We start from the raw sequence: 20,595 nt of genomic DNA on the forward strand, positions 1-20,595 counted from the left end.
GTATTTATCCGCCTTGCTGTTTTTCCCTAATGAGGAGTATTTGCAACTTAGTCCTTTGCAGGGATTCAAATGATAAAGATAAATAGTTGTAGACTTTGTTTAGTTTTTTTTTTCTTCTACATTACCTCAAATTACCTCTGGTTGATATGTTCTGTTGGACTGACAACATAATAAGCTTATTCATTTCTGAGTACTGCATGATAATGATGATGAAAGAGATTATGGTGATGATAACCATGCATTTGCAGTGGCCCAGTACAGTACAGGTGTTCCCTTGCAGGCACATTGGGAGCCACGCTTTGCCTAAGATGATTAGTGGAAGTCAAAGCCACGGGGCTTATTCAGGCGGTGTTCCAGGGAGCATTTTCTTAATGGCCTTATAAAGTACACTGAGAACCCCTCCAGCCAGCTGAGTCAGCAAACTCCTCCTGACCTCAAAAACTAAAATTTAAAAAAACTAAACATACTGTAATAAAGAAGTTATAAATGTCTGAAAAGCATTCAGGACACATGCAGACAGGCATCATCTTACCTTATGTCAGATAAAATTTCATGCTGCACTTCTCTGTAATATCACAGTCTAAATTAATGACCGCTATAACATTGTCCCTTAAAATTTTGGTGGTAAATGATCTTATACAAACCCTGATATTGCCACAGTGAGTTGAAATGCATGTATGAATGCATACACCAATGGTGACACATGCAACATCATACTAAGGTCAGCATGCAGCAAGCAGGCATGCTCCACCAATATGAAAACAAATCTCATCATAATTAGTCAGAGGTGGAATGTGTGTGCATCCAACCCAAGGTGAATATGGGTGCAAAAGCATTTTTTTAGGGAGTCATGTCAAGCCTTTATTATAGACAGTAGGTCTATAGAGAGATAAGAACAAATGAGGGAGAGAGTGATGCAGCGAAGATCTCCAGCCAGACTGGAACCGAGTATGTTGTGGTTCATGCTAGGTTTATTAATTCCCAATGTACGTTGTACACGGACATAAAACACTGATACTCAACTTATGACCAAAAGGGTGCAAAAAGGGTGCTGTGTGACAATTTTCTAATGAACAATGAAAATAAATGCAATCACACTGAGAAATTTATTTGTACTTTAAATTTTAATATTGTGCCAGAGTGAATAAAAAAGCCTAAAAATAGAGCTTGTTTTTCAAAAGACGGGCCAGGGGAGGATTCTCCGAACCCCCCAACAGAGGTCTGTGCTAAGGCGCGAATGTTCCCGATCCTAGAAGCACCCTTGCGCACACCTGACCTGTGCTGCGACTCAGTTTGCCTCTTAGCAAAGATGAGTGAAGACAGCAAACTTGGAAACGTGAAAACAGACACTTAATTTACTGAACTGGCCCCTGGCCTCCTGTCATTTTGCAAAAGTGACCACCGGGCCAAGTAAGTTGAGTATCCCCACCTTTAAACATAGTCCTGCATTCAGAGAAAACATCAAGTTCTCAAAATATTGTAGAGTGTGGCATGCAATTTGTGATCATAACAATACAAACCTGAAAGGAACAGTGTGAAAGGTTTAGGGGGTTTAGTGGCATCTAGTGGTGAGGATTGCAGACTACAACCAGCTGAAACTTCTCCCGCTTAGAATTCCTTCAGGTTTTTACCAGGAGCCGAATTATCTGCAGAAGTCCCCTTGTCTCCAAAACAAGTAGACCTAGTGATAAAAACCAGTAACAACGCTGAATTAGCTGTTTCACATTTCAAATCAGTGTTTCTCCTACGCTGTTCGGCATGTTGCAGACGGGCTGCTAACCCAGCACCTGCTAATCTGTGCTCACATATGTTCTTCGATAAATTAATATGCTCACCTTATTTCTGATCCAGACGTTCAGGAGGTTTTTAGCGGGAGCCAAATTATCCTCAGAGGTCTCTTCCTCTCCAAAAGTGGGCCCAGTGATTTAAACCGGTAAAAACAATAAATAAAGCAGTTTTATGTTAAAAGTCAGTGTTTCTCCGACACTGTCATTGCTGATGGTCTACAGAAACATGCTGGTGCAACACAGCAATCTCCATGGCTGAGGACCTGCTCGCTATATAGATATAAACAGATCATTCTGAGGTAATGACAACACAGCAAGTCTTATTTTCAGGTCATTAAACACAAGAGAAAACATGCTTATTATATATATTTCAATTCTGCCAATATATGCCCCTAAACCCTACACACTGTACCTTTGAATTTACAAATAATTTTGTCTTGTCCTGTCTCATTTAGGCCATCTATATGTTTTTATTCCACATTGTTGTAATTAAAATTACAATAAGAAAACTTGCATGTTTTACACAATAGCTTATGAAATGTCAATGACTCAATTTTCAATCAATCAACTTGGATCATGATTCTCTGACGCCAGCACCAGTGCAGTTTGAGGGTGAGCCATTCAGCATCATGGTAGCATTATTTGGTATTGTAATGCTGTAATCCACTGTCATTGGCTGTAACCAGCAGACAACATTTGTATTCACTCTTACCAGAAGTGAGAGAGCTCATCAGTGAGTTTGACCCTGAGGGAGAGTCCCTGAGTACTGTCGAGCTAGCACTGCAACCTCTCACTAATAGGTTTGCATAACATTGATCTGACTGGAGAGCAATCCCCAACTCTGCGCGCACACACACACACACACACACACACACACACACACACACACACACACACACACACACACCAGTGAGTTCTGGTTCGCCACAGCTCAAACGCCAAGAGGCTTTGAACTGAAGAGCCACCTTCTAAATCAGCCGGCCCATGGCTCTACACGGGCTCTGTCATTAGGTAACAACGGCTTTAGAGACAAGCCTAAGTAGCTGGTGCTGGATGGAGAAGCTACTGAGCTGCACAGTAGAGGACCAAACACCTCTTCTCACTGATTATCTGTTATCTAACCACACACAGCGCTAACCTTGTACTGCTTTGAACCCGCTGAGGAGTGTGGCCAAAAGTTCTAAGGTGAGCTAAGCTCTCTGGCAGCCATCCCTGAGGCTGAGGACTGTGATCTTATGAGGAAAGGTCTCTGAAAGTTATACTTTCTGAAAAGTTCTCCACAGCAAAAGTAGAAGTCTGCATCATAATGACTTTGTTACTGTCTCTGTTATGATTTTGTTTTCAAAGTTTCCACTGACTGTCCACTGAAAAGTACTGAACAATATGTGATATCACGATCTGCTGAGTGGTTACAGATGTTTAATGAATATTATAGTGTTCCCTGTATCAGAAGACAAAGCACTGGACACCAGTGAGGAGCAGGTGATCCTCCTGCAGTCAGAGAACAGGACCAGCTCTACTGAGTCGACCTGTGCGTCATGAGCAGCAGACTTATGCTCAGGCTGACTGGATTACCCAAAGGGTGAATTTATTCTCAACCAGGACATGCTGAGCGCTGTGTGTTGAGCCTCTTCAGAACCTCAGAAGAGAAACAAATGTGAACTCCCTGTTGTATTCCTGCGAGACAACAGCACCTACAGGAGGGGATATCCTCTAAACTTGTTCAGGAACATCCCGGGCAGAAAACCCTGTGGGGGAAGCCTGAGTCACTGAAGACATGCGCTTTTTTTATTTAGCACAGAATCGGTCAGAACAATGACCTGCAGATGTCTGCTAACAAGTTCAGCAGGATTTGGACACAAGAAGTTAGCTCAGACATGAAAACAGCAGCAGATACACAGTGAAGGGAACGGAGATGTTTTTTCACAAGACAGCACAACCACTTACATTATATTTTCAATGTCTAGAGAGCTTAACTGGAGTTAAGTGCATGCAACACACCCATGCAAACCCTCCGTTTTCCTCAGTGCAATCACACATGTGCTAAAAGGGTCAAGTTAGATGCACTCTTTATAATATTTCCTGCTGTTTCACTATACACCAGGATCATGAATGAAACATGATTGGAGGACTGCCAGTTATTAATATCAGTTTTAAAAGGAGACCAAATGTAAGAAAATAGGTTTTGCAAGACTGCGATAATGTGCTTAAAAGTAACATGATAATATATCACTCACAGCGGCCATTTTCTGCACAATTAATGCTTTTTCTTCAGCTACATTAAGAGCATTTTGCTGACAATACATTCTTGTAGTGAGATCTTGTATTTCTCCCATCACTGTTTAGTGGCACCAGGGTCTGGAAATATGTGTAATACTTTGGGTAGTGCCAGCTATTGCTTACAGTTTTAAAAAGATGCAGCAACATGAAAAAAAGTAAAAATGCTTGCACAAAGTAAGTTAAATCTAGCTATAAGGTTCATTCATTCATTTCCCGCTGTCTCTGTGTGTCAGCCCTGTGATAGTCTGGTGACCTGTTCAGGGTGTACCCTGCCTCTCGCCCAATGTCAGCTGGGATAGGCTCCAGCCCCCCGATGACCCTCAAGAGAATAAGCGGTTAGAAAATGGATGGATGGATAGATCCCCCTAAATCCTACACACTGGACCTTTAAATTACATTCATACAATGATGAATGTAAGCACCCCAAACAAGTCACCATACAGGACTCTCTCTGGTCCAGTTTGATAACCCATTTAATTTGCTGATTGTTTGCAAATATAACCAGCATTTACCTGCATCATTTCTGACTCTTAACAGATCACTTTCATCATTTTGTCTCTGGGAGTGACAGCAGAAAACAATTTTATATATATATATATATAGAGAGAGAGAGAGAGAGAGAGAGAGAATTTCTCCTGTCTTGTTTCTTGTTTCACTGCAATTTCCTTCTGCCAGAAAACACAAGAAAGCAGATACCACAGCCCTAACGCCATTTATAAATCCTCCAAAGTCATGTGCATTGTTTGGGAGTTTTATTTATATCTGCTCTGAGGAGGCACAGTGAAAAGCAGCTACACCTTGACTTCAAAGAGCTCTGCGGCTCCGATAAGCTGAGTCAGGATGAAGCTGTGGGTGCACGTCAGCAAGTCTCCTCTGGGCTGTACCGTGACAACTGTGACACCACAGGTCAGGTATAAGTCCTCACCTGTCTGCTGACATGAGACCATGACACGCAGCACAATAAGTTCGTACTGAGCCACCATGTGAAGTGTTTATAAGGAGGGGTGGTACTGACACTTTCAACTTGATGAAATGTGTGATGCATTACTCTTAAAATGCAAAAAAAATAACCTGCCCTTTGACCTCCTGCTATGACATGTATCATAATTCCATGTTTGCTTATTGATCAGAGCATTGTCAACAATATCCAAAATGCTGTGTGATGGCGTAGATATAATATTGCTGTGTCTAACATGTGAGTCAGCACTTTGCTCCAAGGCCACCTGCTGTATGGCGGCAAATCAAACTGGAGATCTGAACTAGCTTAATGAAAGCCTTAATGACTCCTGGCCAGAAGAGATAAAACAAAGATGAAGGTTGCAGCTTCAGATGCTTGAAGGAGAGACAAAGAGAGGGGGCTGGTAAACATATCAAAGAAAAAGAGAAGAAGATGGAGAAGACACAAAAAAAGTAGATGAGAAAATGTGGAGTGTGGATGGGAAGGTTTGGTGGAGTGCCCAGATGACAGAGTAGACAGGGTAGAGTGAGAAGGGAGAGACTGAAGGAGGTGAAAAGGAGCAACAGACACAAGGGTAGAGGAGGTGTGAAATGACAGAGGGAGGTATAAGGAGCTGCAGGGAGGAGAAGAGGAGCAGATTTAAGTTCAGGTGGTTTCAGATTACATAACGGTGAAAAGCAGGTAAGCTGCTGATCTGCAGCTGCCTCGCACACATGGCCTCCCCTGATGCTCTGGCTTGTTGCAAGAACACACACACACACACACACACACACACATTCACAGCTAACTTTGAATTACCAACTTTTCACAAATCTAGTGGGAAGCTGCATTTTAAAAGTTTGACAGGTGACCTTGTGACGGTGCAGAGTCTCTCGTCTGTTTGTATTTACAGACCATGTGAATGCAAACTTTGCTGAGCACCAGTGAGTCACCTTATTGAGAAACAGTGAGTCGTCAAAAAGTGGCAATAACAGATTTCAGATGCAGATGTTTGCACCTGAATGTAAACAGCATGTGCAGCTTGAACACAACAAATGTTCCACTAAAAGGTTTTGGAAAGAACCCTGATCATCTTAAAGGCTTTAAATTCACATAAACAGCCAATTCAACCTGCTCTAATCAAAGATAAAGAAGCTACATTCAAAATTATAATACATTGTTTATTAATATAAGTAGTATTATAAACAATTACTGTTTCCATAATGTTTACAACATGACAACAAACAAACTAGACATTATATCCTAATACATTCAGTAAATCACGGTCAAAATGTGCTCAGTGTGTTCAGGGCTCAGTGTGTAGGATATAGTGACATCTAGCGGTGAGACTGCAAAACTGAGCTGCTATTCACTTTATCATGCATGACAAAGACAGATTTCTGATTTAAGAACACTTGAAAGTCATCACAGGTTTAAATAGATTGCACTTAAAATGTATTTTCAACACATTTTACTTTGATTATGAACATATTTATTGTATATTGTGAGTGTATTAACAGCTTTCTTTAAAAAGATTTTAAAGTTTTAGTAATAAGATGTGTTTAGGCTATGTTTAAGTGCATCTCAATGGTGTCAATATGGTATCATGTCACACTTATCCATCTGTCTGTCTGTCTGTCTGTCTGTCTATCTATCTATCTATCCTTCATATTACTCCTCCCTTTCATAATATCTTTTACTTTCGACATTGTGTTGATGCAAGGGTCCATACTTTTGCACATGCGTGGTCATAAATTAAGTTAGTTAACTGCCAGTGTGCATGTGCTTAGTATACTGCATTTACTCCTTTTAAAAATTATCCTCCTGAGACCCTGTGTCCTCATATGAGGGCATCACATTTTGGATTAACTTCACTTTAGACTTTATTCTACTTAACTTAGACCTGTTGTCCTCGTTCGTGGGCACTTTTGTGTGCCATCTAGTGGCAATAGGACCACAATACACCAATCCATGTAAAAACAAGATGGCAGCCATCTCTGCCAAGTCAAGTTACAGTCCATCCTGACACAAAAAGTAGACAAGGTCCAAAACCTGATCACCTTTTATGGTAGAAACTTGTTTATTTGATTGTTAATGTTTGTAGTTTGATATGGCAACAAATTAGACCAACAGTAATAAGCTGACACATTAAATTATGAAGTACTTGTTTGAAGACATTGGGGCTTCATTATTGTTGACAGTGTTTAGGTTTTTATACTTATTGGGTCCTGCTGATCCCAAATGGCTAGGAGGAATTAAAAATGCATACCAGACAAAAGTTTGGGTCTCAAGAGGTTATTATTCTCTTCCAATTATTATGTGCTGCAACAGCTTAACTTGCCCTTAGAGGAAAATTTGTTTCCTCAGATCAAATCAGAATTTTCCAGTGAACTGGGGGGACACCTGGATGACACTGACAAGCAGATACAATAGGAGGAGAACTGATTTGAAAAGTACGGGTTTTTTTCTGTGTACTGTCTCTTTATGGGTGGTGGGGAGATTTGTGACCATTGGTTGCTGTGTTCAGTCTTGTGCAATCACCGCCCTGCGGCCTCTGCCTGCCCGGTCAGTGTTCCCAGTGACTTCCCTCTCTCAGGTTGTTCTCATACACCGTTCATAAGTTTTCCTGTGGAAGGTAATGCACCAAAACTCATACATATTCCACGTAATATCGCGGCAGTAATTCATGCATAACCTCTGTATTTTGGAAGGCTGCGACCACGTGCGCTGACGGGAAGGAAACGGCCCCTAAAGGTGCGGTGAGGAGGGAAGTTTTCACTGTGGACGGGTCACAAAACACAGACCGTCTCATAAGGTACGTCCTCACCCTGCTTCTTTTCCTAAACCTAACCTCAGTAACTTCACATGCTAAAACCTTTTTTTCCCTCAACTTTATTGAAACAAGCTAAATGCTACAGTCAGACATGGCAGAAATCACATATTGTCATACAGACATCCCAGTCAACATCTGTAAGTGGGCCCCATGTGGTTAGTAAGTGAGCTTTGAAAATGAGCCCTGTATGGGATTGTCAGTGGGTTCCAAAATGGCCACGTGCCAATTGGCCACATTAAGCCAAGTGGGCCTCACATGGGTTATGCTACAACTATCTGGGTACTAAGTGTGTATGAGCCCAAAATGGGCATATTATCATCAACCCACTTGGTTAAAAACACCCATGTAGGCAATATGCATGGGGCCATTATGGAACCCTTGGACAATCCCATACAGGGCCCATTTTTCAGCTCATTTACTACTCACATGGGGCCTACGTGCACATTTAATACTAAGTAAATAGTAGACAAAACTACAGACATAAAAACAGCCTTTTAAAATCATTTAGAGGACAAAGTACCAAATAGCTGGTTATAATATTGTATAGTAGATACACTTTTCTTGTTCCACATGTTCCAGAAACTGCATTAGACTACAAAAAAATCAATCCAGATTGCTTTCAAAATGAGCAATAACATCTTTAAAACTGATTTTAACAGAGTGATCACTGTTCTTTAGAACACGTGTTTTCAAATCAGTCCAAAATTGAATAGAGTGTGAGCAGCTGTAAAACAAATGTATTCGTGTTTCAGGTTTATTATTGCAAAATGTACATTTTCATCCAAGTCCAAGTAAACCTTGACACCATTGTGTTCGAAGGGTTGTAATTGTGCAAAATTTTAAAATGAATCTCTCTAATCTTGTTAGAAATGCAGACTTTGAGGGACAAAGCCGTGCCCTCTGCTTTACAATGTCAAACCCTAACCTCTGTTGCTTTAAGTTAATCACGTAACTTTATGTTAAGGACATAACATCGTTTGCGGGCTGCTAATACGTGGGATATCATTAGTAAGGTAATATTCTTACACCTGCTTTCCTTATTAAACATTAAAATACAACAGTGCACTGTCTGAATTCATGTTTCTCTCCTTTACCAAACTAAGACGAGGTTAATTGTCTTCCCAAACTGTTACTCTTGTTAGTCTTTTAGTTAATTAGTTTTCTGTTCCAACAATAAATGAAACCTTAATTCACCGAGTTAGATGTGAAAATGAGCTGTCATGTTATCTCAATCACTTGTGGTCAGCTCAGCTGTCTGTTGCACTGGAGTGACATCTGGTGGTTTGTGATGTGTACTACAAAAAAAATCCTCATTACAGCCTCTCTAGTTTGAGGTTAACCTGAGCAAATTGGCTTTATTTTTTTTAAAAACATGGGAAGAGGGCAATGAGCAACCGAAGAGGAAATCGCCCAAAGAATTAGCAAGTAATTAATAAAAAGTGAAAATTAAAAATTAGTTAGAAAATAAAAAAAAGAAGTTAAAGACAAACAAGGAATTGACCTGGAATACGTGCTTAAAAATTCTAATAATTCTGCAACAAAATTTTAAAGTATAAAAATGATAATTATTGCCATTATTTGAAATATAGCCTTTCTTCTTACTTTTACTCCTTTTTTTTTTTAATAATAATTTTCTAATTTTTTTTTTTAATTTGTAGGACATTTCTTACCAAGTTACTCAACACCTTTGCCTGTTTTTTTAAAGAAATCACACAAATTTGCTCAGGGTTCAAAAGTTTAAATACTTGGGAAAGGCATCTGAAAGCAGCAAAAAAAATGCTGTTGCTCCATGTTTCAATAAATAGAAAGATGAACCTCCGTATTTGTGACGGTATTCAAAATCATATCATCTAGATATCTCAGTTTCCCAGTATACCGTAATACCATGATACCGCCCAAGCCTGTTCTCAAGTTCCGGGTTCCCATGATCATGGAAAACCTGGAAAAGGTCATGGAATTTCACAATCACAATTTGCAGACCTGGAAATATTATGGAGTTAATAAAAATCATTGAAAGTTTTGGAAAAGTTGTGGCATTTTGGTGTGTGTAATGAAATTGTTGCAGTAATCTACAATGCACATGTAACATACAGCTAATTTATTTTCTGTAGCTGCCAACGTAACATAGCTCTAATATTTCTCTATGTGTGACGTAACTCATGGCAAGTGGGGCAAGAAAAAAAATGATTAAAGGTCCTTGAAATGTCATGGAAAACTTTTGAAATTTTGTCCATGAAAATGGATAACATTTGTTTAATCTTCATCTAAAGCACATAGGAGGTTGAATATTGTTAAAGAACAGCTATATGTCTTCCGTCACCCCCTCCCTCTTAACCTCAGGTTTGACTCCTTATAGCTGAGAGGTTAGACGAAAACTCCTCCAGCTCCAGGTGAAGGTGAGAACTCAACTAACATGAAGTGAAATTGATGCTATTTGAAAGAATTTACAGCAACATGCATATAAAATTCTCAATTCTTTCTGAGCACCCATATGCTTTTTTTGTGATTGTGCAGTTGATACACAAGTTAATAATCTATCACAATTTGACCTGTGGACTTTAACTGCATGCTCATTTTTACATACATGACATATACTTTGCTTCACACGTTGCATTTTGCTGTTTCTTGTTGACTCTCTTGAGGATTATTTGCACATTAGATCAGCAGTAATTATTGATTATTGATAAAACTTTAAATTGACAATATCATTAACCTGCCAGCTGGAATGCAGAGCATCAGCTATGTCCGGTGTGTGAGGAGACTGTGGGGTCCAGCACAAGCATCCCGGCTTCTTAAAGTCACAAACCTGCACAGATCTGTACGTCAACTGCAACACAAAAAGGTATTGTCCAATTTGCAATTCACAGATTAGACATTTAGCAGATGTGTCTTCAAATCATGGATGGATCAAATCAGTGCAACCAAAGACAACTTTAAGGTTAAGTGCCTGTGAAAACAGTTGCATTAGGTCCTCTGTGGCTCTGAATGTGGCTTTCAGAAGTCTCGGAAAATAACCTCAATGAAATCTTGGGCAAAGCAGGGATAGGTCAGTGAAAAACATGTTTCAGTGGTTCAAGCGCTGATGGGAAACGCCACAAAAAGTTAGTAAAGATACACAGGATTGGTGGCTCAAACAGCATTTATGTGGTTTTGGAATTTAGGCCTAAAGGTATGTGTTATGACTAGGGGTGTAACGATACATCGATCCACATCGATTCATTGATTAACGATCCGATTATATCGATGCAAAATGAAAACATCGATCCATATCGTCATCTTAAAGATACACATTTATTTTGAAATTCACATAGCACGTCTGTGTCACGATTTCTGGGCAAGCTTGCCTCCGCTCAAACAACAAACAGAGCTCAGAAATAAAATGGTCAAATCGTATTCTAGTTGTTTTTGTGAGTTGATGTAAATGATTGTGTTAGATGGGCATATGATATCGCGTCATATCGATTGCAGGCTCCTGAATTGAATCGAATCAAAATCGTATCGTGACAGACTTTGTGATATCGGCAAACATTGTATTGTCATCCAAACAAATCAATATAATATCGTATCGTGATGAAGCTGGTGATTTACACCCCTAGTTATGACCCAGGCCTGGAAGAACCTGGGCCACACACGATTAGTACCCCCAGTACCCCCCCTCTTCCCACTCCCAAGAAGGTCAGCCAACTTCAATGTCAAAGTTCAAAGTAGCAGTTTTATTTTTGTCTTCTGAGGAGAGCAATGCCAAAATAACAAACAAAACTAAACCAAGATCCCTACCTTACCTGCAAGAAAATAAATGTGGAAACAAAACAATGAAGCTAACCTAACTCCTGACTGAACAACAGGAAAAACAGGAATGATCAACTAAAATGGCCTCTCCCTCCTCTTGTAGTGCTGCTATTGGATTAAGCAGGCCATTTACAATATTTACAAATGTTATAATCTACTAAGCTCAGTTCCTTAATCAAAGCTGCAATTAACCTTTACACAAGAACCAAAGCTGCTAAAAGCTTCTACACAAAGATGCTCTAGTTCACAGAATGCTATTGTAATACACAAAAGATCACTATCACAGAATATGTTACACACAGGCTGCTGACAGGTTGGGCATGGGAGAGTGAGAGAGGCCAAGTTTAAAACTCAGCAGCCAGCCAATCAGCCTGCAGCAACCCGGTCACGTGGTCAGTTGGTAAATCACACACACCTGCAGCTCATCTCACACACACACACACACTTAAACGGACTCTGATTGCCACAGCAGAGGAGGGGAGGTGAGAGAGAGCTGTCAGTACAGAAAACAAACATAAATGACCACAGTCAACACATGGCACAGAGCACACATCCCCTGGGCTAAGGAGCAAGTCGTTTATGAACACAAATCCTCTCTATGTTATTATTGTTGTTACTATTATTTTCAGTAGTAGTACTAGTGTTATTATTGTATCATAGTGGTAATAATAGTAGAAACAATCAATCGAGGAGTATTAGTAATGGTAGAAGTAGTAGTAGTTGATGTGCTAAGGAAAAACAAAGCTCTTATTTTGAAATCCTCCACATAGCTCAAGTAGCCCTTCCTGGTTTAACTGCAGAGAAAACAAGGATCACTTGTGAGTGCTGCACTTTCTGTTTCCAAGTTTTGCAAGTTTTAAACTTCCTGCTCATTTTCTTGTTATTCATAATATGTGACCTTCTAATGTGTCACTGGTTATTATTGATAACAGTCTATTCATGTGTGTAATTAATGAGTTACTAAAGGCAAACCTGTGCAGCCGGTCCTGGTTTTAAGTGATCAGTAATTGCGAATGATGCAGTACTGTGATGTCATATGTAATGCCCCTTGTCATATCAATCTCATGTCTGTGTAGTAAATATGCAGCAACAGCCAGCAGCTGGTTAGCTTAGCTTAGTTTAGCGTAGCATAAAGACTGGAAACAGGGAAACAGCTACCCTTTTTCTGTTCACAGGGAGCAGTCACTTCTTGAAATCTCTGCAGGTTGCCTGTCAAGAAATAGTGTGACACAAAACCTCCCATATAACAGTGAAATGTATTTTTACAGTTCAGTTTTTCTATGGATACAACAAACAATGTGATTTTTAGTGAGATTTCTTTCTTTTAGACCGAGCCAGGATAGCTGATTCCCCCTTTTGCTGGTCTTTATGCTAAGCTAAGCTAAGCTAAGCTAATTGGCTGGTGGACACAAGTAGTACAAATTTCTCTCATTTAATTCTCCTCCAGAAAGTGAGTAAGCATATTTCCTAACATGTCAAACTTTCACTATAAGGAGTATTTTTTGAATTTATAATGTGATTTAGTTTATACAGAAGGGGAGACCGAGGTTAGTCCTTTTAACTTTTGTCTCGTCCTTCCAGGTAATGGAGGACAACAAGCCATGGGCTCTGATCTCAGAGGTGGGAGAACAAGGTTACCTTGAAGAGTTCGTTGACATAATAAAACAGCACTTTCAAATCATCTGCCTCAAAGACTTCCTTCAAAACCCTCAGCTGCACGGCCCTAAAATCCAGGCCATGCTTGTATGGGTTGCCTGCCCTGCAGCCGAGCCATCGCTGCTCAGTTTGCTTCCCTCGCTAAAGGTGGTTGCCAACGGAGGAGTGGGCATCGACCACTTGGATGTGCCGTACATCAGCAGTCTGGGAGTGAAGGTGACCAACACGCCTGGTGTGGTGAGCGATGCCACTGCAGATATGGCGATGGGTCTGCTTCTGGCATCGGCACGCAAGATTGTTGAAGGTGAGTCAAGACCATAATCAGGAATTTACTCAAAGAGCTTTACAATCTATATGACACCATGTCTCCAAGACTCTCGAGGTCAAAGGTTAACTGAATCCTTTCAATTACAAAACCAAGACCTACACCTTTTCCACCTGGATTTGACAGCAAGTCTGACAAAAATTAAAATATAATGTGCTCATAAATTGTTTGTTGCTGAAGGCAAAACAAGAAGCAGTATAAAATTTTGAAGAACAATCCACACTGTGATACTGGTCTTAAAGAATAAATACATTTGTAATAAATCTGTTTTTCTTGTAGGTCACCAAATAGCTGTTAACCCCAATAGCACCCACATGTCACTAGACCTGATGGGAGATGAAGTCACAGGGTCGACGATGGGGATCATTGGAATGGGAGATATTGGCTGCAAAATTGCAAAAAGAGGCAAAGGATTTGACATGAAGATCCTGTATCACAACAGGAACAGGAGGTAAAGGTTTGATAGTTAATTTGGTTAATTTAGAAAATCCCAAGTTCTTAGTCATTACATTTTCAGACTAATTCACAGTGTTGTAGTGGTTGAGTTCAGTCTCGGTTTCAAGACCACTTTTTGAGGAGTCAGAATTTCCTTCCTAGGCTCCAGCCCCCCCGCGACCCTCAAGGGGATAAGCGGTGACAGTTACTTATTCAGTCTCACTTTAAACTCAATGTCAACTAATTTGGAAACATGTCCGAGTGCTGTTTGCACGGAGATGTACAGTATTTAGTGGTGGCACATCATTACATTGTGCTGGAAGAGGGACAAAAATTTGCACTTCCACCTGGTGTTCCACCTTGTTGTAAATTTTGTTGGTACTGAGTTTGAAAGAGAGACTGAACAAGTAATAGGTATAAAAAAGTAGTAACCACCATAACATTTTCACTGGCCTCCACAGTGCTTTCTGCTGTTAACTAACCTGTTTGCTGGCTCGTCTGTGACATTGAATGTGACGCATCAGGAAAAAAAAGCAAAACAGAAAGGCATACTGATCTACTGCAGAGCTATGAACTCGGCTCTGGTCTACTGGTAGTGGGAAAGGAGATTATCTCATAATTTTAATGAATTTTCCCATGTTTAAAAAAACTGCATACACATGCTAATCTTGGTGGAACAGGGGTAGGCGGGTCTTGGGTCTTGGCTCGGTCTTAATCCCTTAAAATCTTGGTTTTGTCTCGGCCTTGACACACTGGTCATGTACTCACTACTATAACCAGATATTTCAGAGCAATGAATCACGAGAGAGTGTTCATGAGCTTCATGTTTTCTCTCTGCTGTCCAGGAGCATTGAAGATGAGCAGGCGGTGGGTGCCAGTTACTGTGAGAACATGGACGAACTGCTGAAAGAGTCGGACTTTGTCGTTCTGGCTGTCAACCTCACCCCAGAAACCACAGGACTGATTAGCCACAGAGAGCTGGCCCTCATGAAACCCACAGCAACACTGGTCAACATCAGCAGAGGTGAGGTTAATGTGTCTCCTTGTCTTTACTAATCTTGGTTAAAGAATTATTAAGGTTTCTGTGAGGTCATAATGAAACACTGATGTCTAATGTTTTACCTTTCATGCCTCAGGTCTGGTTGTGGACCAGGATGCTTTAGTCAAAGCTCTGCAGTCGGGAACAATCCGTGCGGCGGCATTAGACGTGACTTACCCTGAACCTTTACCGAGGTCTCACTACACTCTTAAACCACAATCACAACTTTTTAAACTGAGACTGTCACCTCTAAAAATATTCCTCCTCCTTAAATTTAAGTTTGTACCCATGAGCAATAAAACACACTGCTTGACATTACTTAGTCAGTTCCCAGTCAAAGTTACATCATCTCACTTTTACTGAAAAATGAGCCTTGTCACATCAACAGATCAGAGGAGCACAGTATGTACCGATACATGAGGTAATCAGGGACCTCAGCACCTTACATACAGTGTAAAAGGACAGTGCAGTTATTGTGTTAAAGGGACAGTCCACCCCAAAAATCCAAAATACATATTTTTCCTCTTATCTGTAGTATTGTTTATCAGTCTAGATTGTTTTAGTGTGAGTTGGTGAATGTTGGAGATATCAGCTATATTCAGCAATAGCCTATATAATAGTTACAATCAACCAACTCCTTGCTGGCTCCTAACATCTCCTCTTCATCTTGTGCAGGGATCATCCTCTCCTTGGCCTTCCTAATGTGGTGATCACACCCCACTATGGCACCAATACCTACACTACAACAAGAAAGATGGTGCAGAGGATGGTAGAAAATGCTGTGGCTGCAGTGAACAGCCAGTCTGTTCCCAATGAAGTCAAACCAAAATGACTTCACTGATGGTACTTCATCTGTCTGCAGTTAGGAGTGTTTTCCTACTCTGAGATGAAGTACATAAAGTTAACCTGTTAGGCTGTTTGATAAACATGATAATTATTGTTACATTAGGATAACTAATGCATCAAATGCATTTCATTGTGCAACTCTGTCTTGTAGAATGAGTGCTGAGTTTGTAAATAAATTTTCACTTTTACACTTCTACTCTGACTCCTTCAATTATTTGATTGTTGTGTTTTTGTCGTCTTCTGTCTCCCATCTTCAAAAGTGAACATAGCTTACAGCATTAAGTGTTCAACTCCAGTGTTACACATTAAATTGTAAGAGGGAGATGAAAACCCAGATATAATACACCTTATTTGTTTTTATCAGATGTAATTTTATCAGTTTTTTTCAGAGGTCATCATAGCTGTCTTGTTTGTTGTTATGTTAGAAACACAGTCAAAGAGTAATTCAACACAAAACAGATATTTGGTGTAATCTGAAACACTTGAGCATCATGGATGTGATATTTGCCAACAAGACATATAAGCTTTATTGTTGATAGGTTGTGAGCCTGACCATGTCTTCTGATATTGGTGTTAATCTATTTAAAGATAAAGATAAATTAACAGAGAAGTTTCTAAACCTTTAGTTGAACTTTTATTTGCGATGAGGAATTAATTGTGGTCTGACCAAACTTTCTCTGCAAAGATTTCCAGAAAATTTAGTTTCCATAAAAGAGTTCACTTTGGAAAGTAACTCTGATGTGAGGTCAACATTTTTCTGATATGGTGATTATAACGTGTAAGATCAAATAGGTCTTTCTTTTCTTTATCCCTTTATTTATCACGGGAGAAGGTACAGAACAAGTCGGGGAATACAAGTACACAAGTTCAAGGATGGAAGAAATTGGCAGCAGTGGTCGAGAGCAAGGACCAAGATGTGTAAAAACAAACTAGAAAGCTGGGGAGCGTGCCTATGTTCCCACAGCCCTATGTTCCCACAACCCTATGTTCCCACAGCTCCATGTTCCCACATTTCCTTTTTGCGTATGTATGTATACATACATACATACGCACATGTACCCACAAACATAAATATGTACATGCGTAATGTATGTATTCAGGTATATATGCATGTACAATGGTGGAAAAAAGTTTTCGGACACCCCATGCATTTGTGAAATATTGCATTAAGAATCACTCTTAGGTCTTCAAGTTCAATTTCTTTTAGTACAGTCACAGCCAAAATACTAAATAAATCCTAAAAAAGCCATTAAAAACTTAAAATTGATTGGTTCCATAAAAATACATAGGAAATTTTGAGTATTGGGTCATTTTGGTACCAGTGATGAAGGTCGTTCTTTTTATTAAAAGACACAATTTTTGTTGCCAAGCTTCGTGTCTACATAAAGCCAGCACATTTGAAAGTTCTTCAGACACAAAAATGGCTAAAACAAGGAACCTAACGCAGGAAACACGCCTGAAGATAAAGATTCTCAGCCAGGAAGGGTACAGCTGCCGCCAGATAGCCAGGAAGTGCAGATGCAGTCCTTCAGCAGTTGGATACACTCTGCAGAAATACAGACGAACCAACAGCTTGGAAGACAAACCAAGATCTGGGCGTCCAAGGGTTTCTTCAAGAAATGACCGTATCCTGATCCGCCTGCGCAGGCAAAACCGCTGAATGATATCACAGGAGCTTCAGCAGCAGTGGTCAAACCAAACTGGTGTCCAGTGTTCCACCTGCACTGTACGTGGCCGACTTTTAGATCATGGCTTAAGGTCCTACAAGGCTATCAAGAAGCCCTGATCAATGAGAGACAGAGGTTAGCCCGGCGTCGTTGGGCCCAGGCACACAAGAACTGGACAGCCAGGAATTGGAAGAAGATTTTGTGGTCAGATGAGTTCAGTTTCCAGCTTTATCTTCCTCCTACTAATGTGAGGGTACGCAGAAGGCCAGGCAAAGCATTATCTCCAGCATGTACAGTACCTACTGTCAAGCATGGTGGAGGCAGTATCATGGTTTGGGGATGCATGAGTGCTGCTGGTGTTGGTCATCTCACTGTCTGTGATGGCACATTGAACTCTACCAAGTATTGTAGCATTCTCGAAACCCACATGCTCCCTTCTGCGCGTGCACTGTTCTGTCGAGGTAAAAACTGGATGTTTCAACAAGATAATGCCCCTTGCCACACATCCAAGGCCAGTAGAGCTTGGCTGCAGGAGCACAGTATCCAGGTCTTTGAGTGGCCAGCTCAATCCCCGGACATGAGCCCCATTGAAAATCTGTGGTGGATTATCAAAAAGTCTGTTTCAAAGCATAAACCAAAGAATTTAGAAGATTTAAAAATAATTAATTCAAGAAGAATGGGACAAGATTACCCCTCAGCAGTGTGAAAGGCTCGTGGGGAACATGCCAGCCAGGATTAGAGCTCTACTACGTGCCAATGGCAGGACTACTAAATATTAATTTGATGATGTGATGGTTTATTTATTTTTTGTTCAGTTTTGAACACATTCTCTGTTATTTGTTGACTTTGATACCGACAATGTTGAGAACTGACATATTGAAACTGTCAAGAATTTAGTTTTGTTAGTTTTTCTTGTAAACAATAAACAAAAAAATATAATTTGTATTTGTTTGTATCTGTCTAATGCAGCCACACCTTTTGAAACACAAAAAAGATTTTTCCACAAATATTTCATGATAATATTTGAGATTGTGTAAAATTTTAAGGGTGTCCGAAAACTTTTTTCCACCGCTGTATATGTATATGCATATATGTAGCATGTGATTGTATTACATGTATATACCATATGCATATTTGTACTTACCTGGTTTTATTTGTCTGACTTAAGGAAATGAAAACAAGGGTTCGGTATCTATAAGCTCTGCTTTAGCCGAAACCCTTTTTGATCAGCCTATTTTATTTTTTCTTGTCATGATTATGATTGTGATGATTTCTGCTGCTGCTGATCGAAATAAATTTACTCAGCCATTCATTTACTATAAAGTGCTTCCAAAAAATCTTGTGGGAGGATAGGGCTTAAATTGAAGGGAAAGGTAGGAACACGACCTAATTTTGAAAATGTCCTAGAGATGTGGGAATATAGGGCCTAATTTTAAGAAAAATCTTAGAAATGTGGGAACTTTGGGAACATAGGGCTGTGGGAACAGGGCCTAATTTTCAGTGAAAAAAACAAATCTTAGAAATGTGGGAACATAGGGCTGTGGGACCACTGGGCTGTGGGAACATAGGGCTGACCCCGAAAGCTACTGAGTGTTGAAGTGTGGAGTAGATGGCTGTGCGCTAACGTTAGGCTCTACACCCAGTGCTTAGCTAAAGGCCTCAGCTAACTGGCTAACCAAAGGGGAACTGCCCATTGGTTCGACATCCCATTGGTTCGACATCCCATTGTTCCGAAGTCCGTTCCAAAATCATCATGATGCCCTGTGGTTAAGGTCTGGTTAGATTGAGGCACAAAAACGACTTGGTTAGGGTTAGGAAAAGATCATGGTGTGGGTTAAAATGAAAAAGAAAGTGACAAACACATAAGCCGTGAGCCTGCTCTGCCTCAAGCCGGTTGCGCCGCTCCATACGCCCGCCGCGAGCCGTTCAGCACCGCGGACAGTCGGACTAATGGGATGTCAAACCCATGGGTGCAGATCTGATGACAAGTTTGGGGGGGACACAATCAGTTGTGATTTTTTTTTTAATTGCACGTGTGCAAATCATGCCCACAGAGCGCTTGAGATTGCCAGCATATTTCACGATTTCATAGAGGCTCATCACCATCACCAAGTCATTCAAAAAGCACTACAAAGAGAATCATATGCTTACCTTTACAGTTTATTTCTCTTAAACAGCCAGTAGTACATGGAACCAGCCATCACCCTCCTTTTCACTGCTTCGCTGTTAGTTAATGCTACATCTAGTTTCAGGGTGTCAGGCATGTTATGTCCACTCACGTTCTCATCTCTCACAGATTCCCATTTCTCCTCATCATCTTCCCTTTCTCCCAGTATATAGGACTACTGTATACATTTGTTCAATTTCAATCATTTAAGCTATTTAGAATTGGGGGGGACAATTTGTGTTTTTCAGAATTTGGGGGGGGGGGGGACATGTCCCCCCCGGGATCTGCACCCATGGTCGAACCAACGACATGGACCCAACCAAAGCTACTGTTTTAAACTGCTTTTGCTATGCGGTGTACAGTAACTTAAACTGCTAGTCTCAGTAAGATTAATTTAACAGTTAAACTGTGGAGAATCTAACAGAGCTAACAATGTGCAACAGGTTCATATTGACAGAAGTTGACACATTACTATGAGTGATGCCCGAGCTAAGCAACTACTGCTGTTAGCATGAGCGATTAGCTGACAGGCAACAGTCAGACCTTGGGAGGAAGTAAGAGCACATTTATTTGTCAAAATGTGTGGCTGCACTCAGAGTTTGATTGTGAATTGGTTTTTGAGGAGGACCTTTTATGTTTTCTCCCTTTTCCTCTGTGTTTTACACAGAGTTATAGCCGTAAGTCTCAGCTAACCAGCTAACCAGTGCTATTGTTTTGAAATGCTTTTGCTACGTGGTGTACAGTAGGTTAAACTGCTAGTCTCAGTAAGATGAATTTAACAGTTAAATTGTGGAGAATCTAACAGAGCTAACAATGTGCAGATATTGACAAAAG

The 20,595-nt window shown here is 40.3% G+C and overlaps 1 protein-coding gene across 1 annotated transcript; it reads left to right on the forward strand.

Moving 5' to 3' along the window:
- The first annotated feature begins 7,586 nt into the window (after positions 1-7,586).
- Positions 7,587-16,123, forward strand: LOC125904806 (probable 2-ketogluconate reductase). The gene is made up of 9 exons (XM_049602446.1): positions 7,587-7,639; positions 7,716-7,819; positions 10,178-10,233; positions 10,558-10,679; positions 13,208-13,586; positions 13,887-14,058; positions 14,888-15,066; positions 15,179-15,275; positions 15,757-16,123. Exons 4-9 carry the CDS (start codon positions 10,563-10,565, stop codon positions 15,911-15,913), a joined length of 1,101 nt encoding a protein of 366 aa, XP_049458403.1. The 5' UTR covers positions 7,587-7,639; positions 7,716-7,819; positions 10,178-10,233; positions 10,558-10,562; the 3' UTR covers positions 15,914-16,123.
- The last annotated feature ends 4,472 nt before the right edge of the window (positions 16,124-20,595 follow it).

Source organism: Epinephelus fuscoguttatus, linkage group LG17 (assembly GCF_011397635.1).
Source record: "Epinephelus fuscoguttatus linkage group LG17, E.fuscoguttatus.final_Chr_v1".
NCBI lineage: Eukaryota > Metazoa > Chordata > Actinopteri > Perciformes > Serranidae > Epinephelus > Epinephelus fuscoguttatus.